Source organism: Notolabrus celidotus, chromosome 4 (assembly GCF_009762535.1).
Source record: "Notolabrus celidotus isolate fNotCel1 chromosome 4, fNotCel1.pri, whole genome shotgun sequence".
NCBI lineage: Eukaryota > Metazoa > Chordata > Actinopteri > Labriformes > Labridae > Notolabrus > Notolabrus celidotus.
The window spans coordinates 25,817,105-25,832,126 of record NC_048275.1 but is presented as its reverse complement, the minus strand read 5'-3'; the positions used below and the strand labels follow the sequence as shown (position 1 = coordinate 25,832,126).

General features: G+C 38.6%; 1 protein-coding gene and 1 long non-coding RNA gene across 3 annotated transcripts in view; one reads left to right on the top strand and one right to left on the bottom strand.

Annotated features, from left to right (window-relative positions):
- Window positions 1-9,969: 9,969 nt before the first annotated feature.
- On the bottom strand, window positions 9,970-12,861 carry LOC117811294. The gene is made up of 2 exons (XR_004630971.1): window positions 12,508-12,861; window positions 9,970-10,322 (listed from the first exon to the last, which is right to left on the bottom strand). It is a non-coding gene; the product is annotated as an uncharacterized LOC117811294 (long non-coding RNA).
- A 349-nt stretch (window positions 12,862-13,210) lies between these two features.
- Window positions 13,211-15,022, top strand: part of atrnl1a (attractin-like 1a) — a 305,950-nt gene continuing 304,138 nt past the window's right edge. The window contains exon 1 of one of the 2 annotated variants that reach the window (XM_034681468.1): window positions 13,211-14,084. In XM_034681468.1, the coding sequence (XP_034537359.1) occupies window positions 13,834-14,084 (251 nt within the window). In that variant the 5' untranslated portion in view covers window positions 13,211-13,833. The remainder of the gene's footprint in view (window positions 14,085-15,022) is intronic. The other variant, XM_034681469.1, reaches the window with a different exon arrangement.

The following is a 15,022-nucleotide window of genomic DNA, read 5'->3' as shown; positions in this document are numbered from 1 at the left end:
CTATTCGAGCAGTCTATGAAATATAATGGTTAACTCCATTAATTGAAATTCTATAGAACTAATGGAATCAAAGAGATGAATACAGGCCATTATAGCTGCATGCTGTTTGCAGCACCGTGCATGCACAATACTTCAGAAAAATAGATCCAACATATTCTCTAGCTTGCACAGAACACTACAAATGGTTTTCATAATCTCATTTTATTACCAAATTTGGACAATCAAGTGTCCCTGAGTATGTATTTATGTGTGTATATATCATCCAACACAAAATTGAGAAGCATACAAAAAATGTAGCTCTTGGATTTAGTCTATTAGCGCCTTGATTACTTTAACTTATTCAATTGGCTTGTTGTTACATAAAATGTAATTTTCCTGTAGTCCTGCTCCCCTCTGGTCTGAATTGAGAAAGCCAGCATTGTGTTGCAAGAGAGCCATTTCATGACTGTTAAACAATAATGTCATGTCTTCATAGCTAATGCTTTATATTACTGCTTGTTCGCCTACTTTAAGCTACACCACTGTAAAATCAGTCCACAACCAGTCAGCAATGAAAAAGAGCATGCTGAAGGCCAGACGGAGCACGTCACATGACCGACACTGAAGAAGTCTGATTTTCTGCATTTTTCAGCACACAGAGATTCTTTATAACAGAGATACATGGGCTGTACAAACGAGACTGTACATTCCTCCAGAGGCACAGATGTCTCACTGTGATATAAAGTCAGTTTAACAATAAAAGACAAGAGGTCAGACATCTGCTTAATGTCGCAGTAAATACTGCCGGGTGATCAAACTCGCCATGAGCACAGGAATGTCTCTTAGTGACATTAGAGCAGGAACATACTGTACTTAACAAACTCAAGGCCAACGGCAATTCACATTTAACTCAGAAGAACAACACATTTATCAGGATAGTATTCTGTTATCTGCCTTCAAAAAGTGCATGACATAAGGAAAGACTGTCTGGAAGTCAAGAACATAACATGAACAGTGGGTACCAGCATTTTGTGCAGGTTATTAAAGTCTTCTTCAGCAAAACTAAACACTTTTATGACACTGGGTTTTTGAACAGCAAGAGAACCACCTCAAAGCTATACAAAGCTCTGTACTTTTATTAAAGAGTCCTCCAACTCCAACCAGGTTTTCAGTTTGCATACACAATAACCCCAGAAAATGATCAACACATGGGGTGTGATTTAAATATTTTAAAATGGTTTAAGTGTTCACGAAACTTGCAGCCAAAAAAAGTTATATAAATGCAATTAAAAGTCTGATTAAAAGTTTATTTTACTAACCAAATGTGAAGATAGAGTGTAAACAGAGTATATGTAGCATAGATACAGTTTTCATATTATATGAGGATAATTTTGCTAAAGCTTTAGTATTTTATTGGACAGCTGCAATGCTGCCACACCACAGCCAGTCCATTTCAGTACACTCAAACCTTCAACACTGCTGACCCCTGCTGGTGGTTATAATGTATAGCACTAAATCAGCTCATGCACCACCTGTAACAATGGTGGAGTTCAGTCCAAAAGGCATGTTTTAAAATCTCAGTAATGTAAGATATCGTAGGCAAACTGCAGTTAAATGTCACATCTATTTTGGCAGATTTAAAATTTTTTTGGTTTGGCTTCAGTACAGCCGTGTTCAGATTGACAAGAGGTTGCCAGATAGGCCCTTAGTGAAAGTAAATTCATCAGTGCCAAAGACACTGTAGTTGGGAAGCAACCACAGGATAAACAAACAAAAAATGAATATGCTGTATGCAGAAGACTTTTAAACAGAGATGTGAATCTTCTGAGTAAATCCGCACATCTGTAAGAGTTGACCTGCATGAATCATGGGTAACTGTAAAAATATTCTGAAAGAAGGGAGTAATAAGCTGGTCAGTGGAAGTAGGAAACCTGTAGGCTAAAATATGTGAAGATACTTCTCTATCTGTGCTAATGTTATGTTGACCTTGAACTCAACCAGTTTTACATTGACAGGGGTGAGCCATGTTGGCCATTTGTGTTTATTTAGAGGTTGTGTATGTACTTCAAATAACTGTATGATGTTAGCCACCAGCTAACAGCACAGCAAACAACTATGAGTTAAAACTAATCCAGATTGGATTAGGGCTTTGTTTCTATGAGTCATCATAACGAAGGCTGTGACCAGCTGTGGTTTCACTGAGATCTGGTCCACGTCAGCTTTGTCCATATTTTGAAGACTGTCACTATTCAACCCTATAAATAGATGTGTAAGCTGCTTGGAGTGATCAGCAACACCACGTCATCTACTGCCCGTCTTCCTTTCTCTCTCTCATGCAGGCAGGTACAAGTGAGCTGCTATGGTTATAGGTGAACACTGTCACTGAAACTTTCTCACAACCCCAAGTTTTATCAGAATCAAGATTCCAGTAAAATTAAATAAAATGAAAAAAACAACAACAACCCTTTGCATGATGTGACAGAAATAAGTCACCTTCTGAATTTTGTGTAGTGTAATAACTATTATTGCACACAAAACAAAAATAGCGGTTTCAACTTTAACTGTGGGCTAGAAGTCATTGCAATTACGTGTGTTTTGGGGTCGGGTGTGCATGGTGAGTGTTGTACAAGATGTGTAGATGGCATCTTGTTGGGGTATTTAATCAAAAGAATACATGTAGATAAATGTAGATATATTTCTATCATGCTCTGAGTAGAATTCTACAAAATAAAATATTAAAAATGGAGAACTGAAGCTGATTTTCTGCCATATCTGTCCTCATGTGAGCTGTGATTTAAGTTACTTGTAGTGACTGAGGCCATATTGCTAGCTAGGTTAGGCAGTAAGTTAATGTTGTCCTCTCTACCTCAGATTTTGTCCAGTTTACCATAGCTAGCCTTTTTAAATCCTGTGTCAAAATATCAAGATGTGTAAAGCTAATAGGCCAAAATAGGTTTGTATGGCAAGCATGTGTTGTTATCCTATCCAATGTCTTGATTACTTAATCATAGTGAATAGAATGGATGGATCTCCATTGCAGACATTACTGATGTATTGATTCATCATTGCTGGGAAAGCACATGTGAACGTATGGATAATGAAAATGTGTGTATCCCACCTGTGATATACATTATATACATTATAAACCAAGAAGTAAGGGCAAAAGTTAGCTTAGGCCTGTATTTGTTAACTCTGTTTGACATGCATACACTTCCAAAAAAAATTGATGTTATCCATCCATCCATCTATTTTTTCCCACTTATCAGACGATGGGTCACGGTGACAGGAGATAGAGCAAGTTTACAGGCATCCCTCTCCTCAGCAGCATTTTCTTGCTCCTCCTGGCCTTCCCAGGCCAGATGACACAATAATTCTTTCAGTCAGCTCTGGCTTTACCCCAGGGTCTCCTTGTTAAAAATGTATTCTAAACCTCAGAAGGGAAGGTGTGATGGAGCACCTCTACTTCAATCTCTCTCTGAATCTCTGAGCTCCTGTCCCTTTCTCTCAGGCTGACCAACACAACCCTTTGGAGGACACCCGTTCTGGACGCTGATTCTCCACAATCTCATTCTTTTAGTCCCTATTAAAACTCGTAACTATAGATAAGGATTGGATCGTAGATCAACTGGTAAATCACAAGTGTTACTTCACGTTGCTCCCTTTCATCATGATAGTCCGATAAAAGGCCAGCATTGGCCTCCAACAGAACCACATCATCTGCTTAATTAAGGCAGAGAGAAAATTCTGCAGCCCCCAAACTGGACAAGGTCTCTCTCTGGCTGTGCCTAGAGATCCTGTCCTTGAAAATCCTCAAGGCAACCCTGGCAAAGGCCGACATGCACCTGGAACATGTCTGACTTTGTGCAGAGGATGCAGCATGTTTAGATGTTCTAGATACCAATAAAAGGCAAGCAACAAGCCTGAACTCACATGGTGTCAGAGTATTCAAAAGTCTACCTGAAACAGAAACCTGAGACATGGCAAGACAACTTTTAACAATTCATGCAGTTTATTTCACTTTTTTTGCTCACATGTTACTGCTTTAACTGTAATGGGTGCAAAGCATTGGTTGTTCACATGGATTGACCTAGATAAATTCAAAGTGACACACACATCTTCTCTGTATCGTCCCCATTCTTTGAAAGCTTTTAGAAGTATTTATTTTCCCTCCTCTGCCAGAAAATTTGAATTCAAATCTGCCCAGGGTGTTTTTTTATGACCTGAGGGAAATGATGCGGTTGTAGAGTAACTTTGTACCCGCAAATATGCAAAGTCTAAAGTAACAGAAGTAAAATTATTCCTCTCTCTTTCAATAATTTGAAAGCAACACTTTTATCTTGTCCTACATTTTCCCACCTTTCTCATTATGCACATCAGCCAAAGTGTGTCTGAGCTCTGGAGATAGGAATTGATCTCAGACTGAAGAAATCCCCTGGACACTTGCCATGCTGTGCCTCCTCTCTCCTCTCCCAGTTTTTATCAAACAAACGTGGCTTGGCAACAGAGGACAGGATCAGGCTTCAAATGCTATTGCATTTGTAACTTTTCTCAGTCTAGGACAGTGACATCTACGTCATTTCAGTAAAACAACTGTTACGAAGCGTGAAAGGAAGTATTTTCATTTTCAGTGAGAATAAAAGAAACATCTTTTTCAAAAGGCGAGGGCAAGATTTTATTTACTGTTTACAAATAGCTTCAAGCTTGTGCCCTTCTTTAACTCAAGTACATTTAGTGAAGCTAAATAAAGAGGTAATCTTGATCCTATGTGCCTGTTAATAAATTATTTAAACTGTCAGTTACTCAAGGAACTTAATTTCCATGTTACTACCTAAAAGTTTGGTTAAATGGAGGAACAAACATCTTCACGCTAACTCCACACTAAAAGGCCTGCTTTAACACTTTGGCACTCAGATAAAATTGAGGCTTTCAAGTCTAAAGCATATGAAATAACCGATGTTTGGTGTTGTGGTCACTGAGATTCCCATTTGGCCCACCTATGGCAAGAAAGAGCACATTCTGCACATCTCTATTTACATACTCTTAACCAGAATACCCTCGAAGATCCTATACATCCAAGTTTTGGGGGTCTATTTGGTTTGTTTTTTTGGGGGGCTTTACACCTTTAATTGGAGAGGACAGGACAGTGGATAGAGGAGGAAACTGGGAGAAGAGGAATGACATGCGGGAGAGGGGCCGCAGGCTGCTTGAACCCAAGCCAACCACTATATGGGCACTGGACTTAACAATTAGGCCAAGCCCACTCTACATCCAAGTTTTTCATTTTTTGTCTCTGGCTATTTTCCGTTAATATTTTTGAGGTGCCTGAACAAAAGTGAAGCTGTATCAGAGGATTAGCATAAAGAAAAATATAAAAATCTTTACATAAGGTAAGACATCTGGTCTAAAATATTCAATAGTCATTAAATCATAAATTAAATGTTTATAATCCATTTGATTGGAGGGTGTCATAGGACTACCCTCCAAACCAAAAATAACTCAACAGACAGTTTTACATAAACTATGCACTATAAAGAACATGCTTTTGTGTGTTTTAATGATCCACACCAGACTATATCTGAGCAACCAGTACATATTCTAAAGGGTTGTAGTAGAGCACTGATCTATGAAGACCTGGGATGTGACAGAGCTACGGTGTTTGACAACCAGACATGTGATAAAGTCTTTTTATATTCTGGTGTATTTATTATTCTTGGCTGAGAATGCTTTAGACAGTGACTAATTCTTCTGGAAAGAAAGCTGAGTTTGTCCCTAAGCTTACTGTTTTATTTTAAACTTTACACTTTTGTGAAGGTTGTGTGGTTCAGCTGTAACAGCTAAATGTAAAGAGAGATTAAGTGACTACAAACGCATAAAAAACACAACATAATTTGTCGAAACATTTTAACATTTTTTTGTCTATTGAACAAACTAGTGTGGATAACATATGTCCCTTTTTTCCTGGTCAAAATGTTTTAACCAATTAAAAATAAGTCATTGTACTTCTCCTGTTTCGAAACCAGTGAATGAGTATCTTTTCTGTTGATTGTATTAGCAGCCTTTGAACAGCAGGGGTCACCAAACATCATTAAAAAAAATCATAGTCTTTTTATCATCTGTTCCCAAGGCTCATTGAATTCTTACTGCCATGCACTCACACCCTTCATGCACTCACTCAACGCGTGCATGTGTTCTTTATTGTCTCAGTAAAACGCCTGTGATGTCATGTAATATTTAGCCTCCGCACATGTTTTATGGCACATCTGCTCTATTAAATACAAGGCAGCTGGCAGCAGACACATTAATACGAGCAAGGATGGAAAGATGATAAGCAGGAAACCAATGACATCGCACTGTATTCTGCATATCCTCATAATCCTCATTCATCCACATCCCTCTGGTGCAGTTAGTTATTTCACTATTTAATTATAAACAAACTGTCAAAAATCAATATAAGGGTTTTTCACCCCTCTTTTCATTTTCCTCACTCTGGGTTCTTTGTGTAAGCCAATCAATATTCCTTCTTTGGCCCTTGGGGGAGGTTAAAAACAATCTATAATAGAATTCAACTCCAGCAGCAGGAATAATAACAAGCCATACCAATTTCCCACAGGCTTAAAGTGAGGTTTAATACCACTGTCTCTTGGGGCTTTAAACTAGTATTCGTGTAGAGGGACAGGTGGCAGATTGTGTTTAATGTCTTTTAGACTTGAAATATTTAAGAAAAAGAAGACAGGGTGCTTTTTATTTCTTTACTTAGACAGATACACTAAAACAGAGGGGTGTATCTTGTTCCAGGTGACATAAAAGACCTTCCCCCTGTACAAGGTCCCACTGTTGTAACACATACAACACCCAAAATCTCACAAAAACTCAATTTTCTACCTCATAACCCACGAAAAAAAGTCAATGAATATTGATATGGAAAAAGCGCATATCTCCATACCCACGACCTTGTCATTTATCTTGACTTTCAAAGGCAAAGCAGATCCCAGATCAGTATTCCCATCACAAGACATTTGATAAATATTCCTCCTAATTTAGAGGCAAGGCAGATGGTCTTGTTGCTGGCACAAGAGCTGAGAAATTAGGGCAAAGAAAGAAGAAGTGTATGTCAGCATTAAGAAGAAGTAAGGTGTGCTGTGGAGAGCAGGAGGGAGTACTATGAGTCCCAGGAGATCAGAAGAAAGGGAAAGCTAGCCTGCACTAAACCAGCTGTTTCCCCAAGAAATGGCTGCCTGCCAGAGTACCTGCTGTAGATAGATAAAATAGAATCTAAATAAGAATCAAGCAGAGGTATTTGCTAAGCTAAATGTGATTCAGAACTCTTGGGAAAGGAGTAAATGACTTAAATTAATCTGGTCGGTTTCTCATAAAAAGTAGGTTTGGGGGATTTAAAGATTGCAGATAAATGTGGGGCTCATGTAGTTTTACCAGTGAAAACAAGTCTTAATCATATTTAGCTGCTGAAGGTGAATCTTTTAGAAGTGAGACATTGCTGATTTACTGAATAGACTAAACAGAAGCAGTCACAGTGGTCATTGATATGTTGATTCATCAACTTTCCTTAATAGAGGAGTTAATCTTGAGGAGTTTAAATGCATTGTAACAGCAATCTCTAATGGCTCAATTTCTTTAAAGCTTAAAGATATTTGGTATCAAGAATGTTCTGGTTTCTGTTTTTAGTCCGAATAGTGTTGACCAATAGCTTCGTAGCAGGCTAAGGTTGTATGAAGGAAAGCAGTTTGTCAAGAGCAAAAGTGGCAGACCACTTTTCAGTAATACAACCACAACGTGTCATCTATTATCTGGTGACTGTTCAGTTCGTATTCAGCTCATAAACAGACATCTTCTTGAATTGCAGATTGGGCTGTAGATGATGTTGCACTACACCACCACTATATTTTAGCATTTCAAAATGCTAGCTGTAAACAATTACAAGAAAAATTCACATTAAACCATAAGGCTATGTTGTTGACGGATGATAATGATGTGGAAGACACTTATTTGAAGGCAACATGTTTCAAGTCTAATTAGGAAGTTGCATAACTTAACTTAGCAAGACCTTAGCTCTAACATTCTTGAAGCAAGGTTTTGAAGAGCAATCTAATACAAACTGGGAGCTAAAAGAAGCTAATAATCTCAGTAGACTTGCAAAGGCTGGAGTAACTTGGTCTAAATGAACATTTCTCATTTGACTACTTAACCATAAGCATACCAGTGACCATATATCAGTCAGTTTCATTGAGTAGAAGATGCCTTGTGGCACAATGTCCTTAAGAACTTCAACCGAGGCCAGTTGCCTTTAACCCTCCTGTTATGTTGCGGGTCAAATTGAGCCTTTTAAAAGTCTATTTTAGGCAATATATGCCTCCCAAACCAGCTAAATGCAGCATGCAAATCTGCATGTGACAGAAGAGGAGTCGTGTTAATTTATCAACATCACTTCATAAAAAAAAAAAAAGATTCAAAATTTAAAATAAAATAAATAAAAATCAATGTCATGTAAAACTATTGTATTTATATTTAGGGGCTTTCCAATGTACATTAAAAAACAAGAATTTTCATGAAAAATGAGTGAGTTATCCTCATTGAACCATGATCTGTGAGAATTAAGGAACACCAATGGACCAAATCTTGATTTAAATGGTTAGTTATTGAGTTAAAACTTAGATTTAAAAAAATGTGTATTGGGATTTTTTGGGGTTCTGACACTTTTGGATAATTGAATATGCCCCGGGTCAAATTGAGCCAGGAATATTATTGCTGTTGCAGAGAAACGAACATAACAGGAGAGTTAAGATCAATTTTAGAACTCCTAAACCAATATGAAATAATTGCTATGCAGTTTTTTGTTTTTATTGTTGAAGCACCTTACATCATTAGCACAATCTATCAACAAAATCTCTCAAGGTGATGTTCTACGAGTCATTTAGCATTGCGAATGAGACAAGTTGTTGGATTTTTACTATTGCCAGATTAATAAACATCTATAAGGACGATGGAAGGTGAGAGACAGATAACAGGCCACGTTAAAAGTAAAGAAAAACATTTTCAAAAAGCTTACCTATTAGCTACGATTGGAACATAGCTAATATTACCATTCAGTCAGTTACTAAAGTAAGCTAGCTAAGCTAGCTTGCTCATTTGCCAGTTGTTGATTAGTTTGAAGGAAACTAATGTGCTAAACTAAGTGCTCGTAGATCAGTTAGGGTTGTAGTCCAGTTAGTCGTTTTCACACAGACCTCATTAGACACTCCTTAAACTTCCAATCCTGAGTATGATGTAACTTAAAATGGTGGCTGTGTCATTGCGGGGTATTTCCCCTCATAGCTGTCAGAATTTAAAAGTTAAAATTAATATGAGCACAGTTGTGTGGAGTTACAGAACACCTCCTATAGTTCCAGAGGATAATTGGTGAAATTTGGAGCAGAGTCATAAAATAGTCTTAAACTTGCTCTACGTACATGCACACTCACCTTTTGATTCACTGGGTCTCTGCTACTGTTGCTATCAAAACATCTCTAGTTTAAACCTTGCTATTCTCCTCGTCACACTGCAGCAGAGTCATATTTTTCCTGAAAAGAGTATCTTTATGGGTTTGGGGATTATCATCTTCTGGCTCTGTGGATGTTTTTGTTAGCCTTGAGGGAGCACAGATGCAAATCTTGGCTTTGTTTTTCCAAAAGCACAGAATATCTCTGTGTCTTTAAAGCCTTCCGAGTGAGATAAAGTTATAAATCAGGAAAGGCTGTTTGGGGAATTAGGCCTCTGCTGTGTCAGTCTGTTTTTTAATGCCCCTGGCGTATACATCTCTGAATCAATGCAAATGCACCCACAGAACAATTGTGTGTATGAATGAGATTCCTTTTTTCCAAACTCAAATAATTATTACCCATGTTGAATGACCACTAATTTACTAAAAATCATCAAACTGCACATCAACAGTCACTCCATTCTTTCTCTGTTTCCAGCAGGGAATAAATAGATGGATAATATTTTAGCTGTGTACTGTACCAGACCTCACTCTAGTGGATTTACAAAGAAAACTGAAGAGTTTTGATGTCTCTAAATGATATTAGAGCAATTTGTCCAGCAGAAATTAACTTTTCATTGCAGTTTTATTCGTTTTCATTCCCCGTGGTTAAAATCTCTTACAATAACTCTGTGCTCTGCCTCCATCGTGCACACACAAACGCACAAACATCCAGCATATTTCTGTTGATTGGGTAACAATATCGGATTTGGACATTACTTTTGTACTTTTCCCATCTTGAAAAATGTAATATCCAGTGATGACACACACCAGAAAACTGCAGCTCTGGGGATGGATGGGGGTGGGGGGGCTGACAAAGAGAGAAGAGAATAGTTAGATACAGCTTGTGAATCCCTGTTGACAAATAATACATAAACAGCAATGTTTGCAAAACAAAATTAAAAGTTCCTGATAATGTTAATTTGACTTAAAACATGAAGGATTACAAGTCTGAGTGAATCACTAATCATTTGTGTGAGCCCTCCCAGTGAGCATGGAAGAGCACCACCATGCTTGAACACACAAGGAATTTGACTTTGGTAAACTGTGCTCTCTTTGTACAAGGCATAAGAATAAGACCTACAAATAAAATAAAATAATAACAATAACAATAACATCAGCTATAAATACAAAAGAACAACAAATAGGCATGACTAATATGTACAGGCTAAAATAATATGATAAAGTGCAGTGGTGAGTAGCAGAGGTAGTTTTTACATTATAAAAATAGTAGTTGAATAATACAAAAAATAGAAATATGGAATTCTGCTTGGAGAATTGTTGCATTGTATATTTACATGTATATTTACAGAGAGTATTTATATGACAGGTATGACACTGTTATGGTTTAGTGTTCATCATAGTCATCATCATAGAGAACTTGTGTGTGCTGCCTAGAATGAAACACCTGTTGGCCAGTCCAGTACTAATCAGTGTCTGAAGAGCAGGCGAGGTCGTTAAATGTTAATTTTGTTCTGTCTCCTGTTATAGTCATCGTTACACAGCCTGGGCATGGACAGTCTTCTTTTTTCTGCGACTGAGGAGAATGTTAAAACTGCTTTCTACGACGTCTCTGGACCTTCTTGTTAACATCACACGGCCCATAAGGTGCAGCATTTATGATTTTTTTCCAAAAATAAAGTTTTTTGAAATGGCATCTTTGCAAAGACAGGATTTCAACTAAAGATGGAAAATTATTTTGTAGAAATGGTGTCATAATTATCACTTTTGTCCTCCTTTCATTGCCATAATAACAAGTTCTTTTAATATAGAGATCAAATCGTGCTTTTAAAGACATTGGTGTTGTAGCCATATATATCCCCTGTTGAAAGACATCTAAGACATCCAGACATGTCTCAACGTGTTTATGCAAATTTCGACATTGAAATCACAGTTGGTGCTCACTAGGCTTTGACTATAATAAGAAATCATGTTTCGTTTTGTTATCATACTCAAGTCAAGTCATTGTTGTCATTTCAAAGCATTTAATTTCCACGCAAGAATAATTTACACAGAGCTTAATGGGCTATAAAGGGAGCTGTTTTAAATTTTCCTACTGGGAGAGAAAAAAATAATTGGGAATTTACATACAGGCTGCACATGACCAAGTGCCCTGGGGTCGAGCCCCCCTTAACCTCCCAATTTAGTCGCCTTCTCAATGAAGCTGACTCCTCATGAAGTTTATTTTCTACACAATATAACACTGTTTTCTTTGTATAGATGATTTTGAAATAATCAGGAAGAAAAGCTGGTCTGTTCAACGTGCTGGTCCATGCAATATGGGGTATTGCTAAGCTAGCCAAGTCAAACACAATGAATAGGACAGAATATTCAAACATGTGGCATTGCTTACAGAAGGGCTGTGCAGCTTTGACTACAACGACCACTGGATGCTAACCTAACTGTTAGTTATCTAACAGTTTGAGGAGACCTTGATGGTCGATGGCTATACACGCTTCAATTGAATACAGCTCTCGTGAGCTCAAATTCAGCTCCGCTTGTTTCTGAAAATATTTTATTTTCTCGTTTGTGACAAAATGGGCATTAATGTGGATGTGAATGTTTGATGCATCTTGTGATGGAAGCAGATCTATTGGTCAATTCTGGTCGAATGAAAAACTTCACTATTTGAACAAGTTTGGAACATCTTGTTACCGGTGGCCATTGTCCCTTTTTGTAAACATTTTCAACAGAAAAATGTGCATTGGAATGTTTCAATAAAAACTGCTCAGTAAATTATTTTCTACTTAATTGCAAGGAAATTGCTGCCATTTCTTAAGGGCGAGTGAAGTATTCATGGATTGAAATGTAAAAAGTAGACATGTTGCTTTTAGTTTAAATGGTAAGCCAATGTGACTTAATCCAGCATTCTTTGTAGCAACCAGTAGAGGGCAACTCCACTAGCTGAAATAGTAAGCCAATTGTATGGAGGCATGCATTATTGACCCTACCTCTCAGCTGATTTAGAACCTTAATAATAAAATAATAATACATACCTTAATTGACATTTTCAATTGTCCAGATTTTCATGGTCTCATCCCAAGTTTTATCCAGCTCAGGTAAGCATTATTTTTATTAAGTCAGTCATTATGTTTTATATTTCATCTAACCTTTGTGGTGTCATCAAATAGTGCTAAAGCAAATAGGCTTTCTGACAGCAGAGTAAAGTGCTGAAATAAAATTGACCATGTCAGCAGCAGTTAGCTGGGTCTCCACTTAGTTTCTAAACACAGGTGCTTAGTGAGTAACACTCTTGTTAAAGTAGTAAAGCATGTTATGCTTCAGGGCATAGCTACTGAAAAGTTGCCATCACATTAACTCGTCAACCTGGTCATTTGACAGCAATTAATTTCTATTCTATCTAGGCTTCATACAGTGGTACACAAACCCATCTCATTGTGGTAATGAATGAATGGAATATCTATCTATCTATCTATCTATCTATCTATCTATCTATCTATCTATAGAAAGTGACTTTACGACTTTCTTATCCAGCAAATGATTCTTGCACAACAGCTAAATGCCTCCAGTACAAACAAACTACCATCAGTAAACCGTACTGAGCCCATGCTGCAGACGGATGTCACCGCTTTGTCTGTTAGTGCCTGCTGCATGCCTTTGACGTTTAAGCTGAACTGGCCCTTTAACCGTGTGACTGTACTGCTCATGCTCGGGGCTTTGTGCTGGAGTTTCCCCGGCAGAGAAGCAGCTGTGGACTGAAGAACGACAGTGGACGGAGCAGCGAGAGAGAGGGAGAGAGAGAGAGAGAGGTGCTGCTCTCTGTCGCATCCTCTGATAACAAGCTCGGGCAGAGGGCACGTCTTTGTCTGGGATCACTTCCAGTAGGAGCACAGAGTACGCCGATGATCTGAGCTCCATGGTTTTATATTATCCCTCGGATTACATTCTGTGATGTTATGGCAGGATCAGTCACGGTCGCGTGTTTACATCGGAGCCTTGACCACTGTGGAAGTTATCTGGATGACTTGTGGTGACGCGTCACAGAGCGCGTAACGGGATTTCTGGTTTTGTTTCTCAAAACGGATGGCTCCGATTGGAATTATGTTTACAGCATTTTATTAAGGTTACAACTATTTCCATCAAAGTTTCATTTCTTTGTCCTGCCCGGAGCTTTCTGCACAGCGCTCAGCATGTTCTGACAGTGCGTAACTCCAATTTAATTGCGCCTTCCCCTCAGGCGTCACAGGTAGACGACTTGAGCCCACCGACACCTCTACTTATGACAGCAGATAACCTCACGGAATAAGGTGACAGATCGTGTGTTGAGAAGGGGCTGCAGCCTCCTAAAAGGGCTGTCCATCATGGATGTTGCAGGGGGGATTCATGCACAGTTATGCACATGGTCGAAGTCGTCTGAAAGGGATGCCCGGCTCGTCTTGAAAACATACCTGGGAATATTTCTGATGCTTCATCTCGTGCTTCACGCGGAAGCCTCTGCAGTGTCCAAGTCTTGCGATAAAAACTGTTATTCGGGGAAGTGCATCAACGGGAGCTGCGTGTGTGACCATGGATGGGTCGGAGATCAATGCCAGCACTGTCAGGGAAGATTCAAGTAAGTTGGTCATCAATATGACATATGCCACGTGCCTATTAGGAATTGAATCCCACCTGTAGGCTGGTGTTTGCATCATTGTTGTGTTGAGCGAAGCAAAAAAAAGGACATCAAATGATTGAGCTGTTGATCCCACTGAGTCGTGTGAATGATGGGTTGTTGATGGGATACATCTTTGTTCAGTGATTATAGCCCAATATCTATTATCTCACTGAAAAATTCCAATTATTTTGATTTGTGCCAAATGACCTGTTTAACAAGGTTAACTGAGTTAGGGACTTTGCTTCAGAAGTACTGGAATATCATCTGGCTCTTCTGCAGGGCTATGAGGGGTAGTTACTGCCACAGCAAAGCCAAGATCACATACCTTGATGTTACCTTTTCTGGCCAAGAATACTAGGAAATTACTTAAGCTTCCTCTTTCTTCAGAAAGACATATATGCCCAATGAAGTATAGGTCATACCAGCATAGAAAAGTTAGGTAACTGCATAGGTTCAACTGGTTCAGGTCAAACATAAGTGCAGAAACACTTTTCTAAATATGTCAACATGTAATTTTAATGCCCAGACAGGAGACTGCTGTCTGCTGCTCAGAGTGAATGGAGCGGAGTGACTGCCTCTCTCACTGTCACGTTAGAGAACTACTCACAGGCTTTAAAAGCCTGCCAGGGCTGCCATCTAGCAGTTGCTGTTTAAAAATAAATCAAGATTCTGAGGCATGCTTTATTTGGCTTAAAAGCTGAAATACTGTATGAGAAAGGGTTTTTGCTGAGTTTCACTAGTTTTTGAACAAGTTCAGGATGAAAACGTCTGCCTTTCTGAAACTTTTCCAGAGGGGAACTTAGATGTTTTGTCACACATCACTATCCTACCTGATGAAATACTTCACAAGGAAAGGCAGCAGCCATCACTCATCCCTGGCTTTGATGTGACTTTTG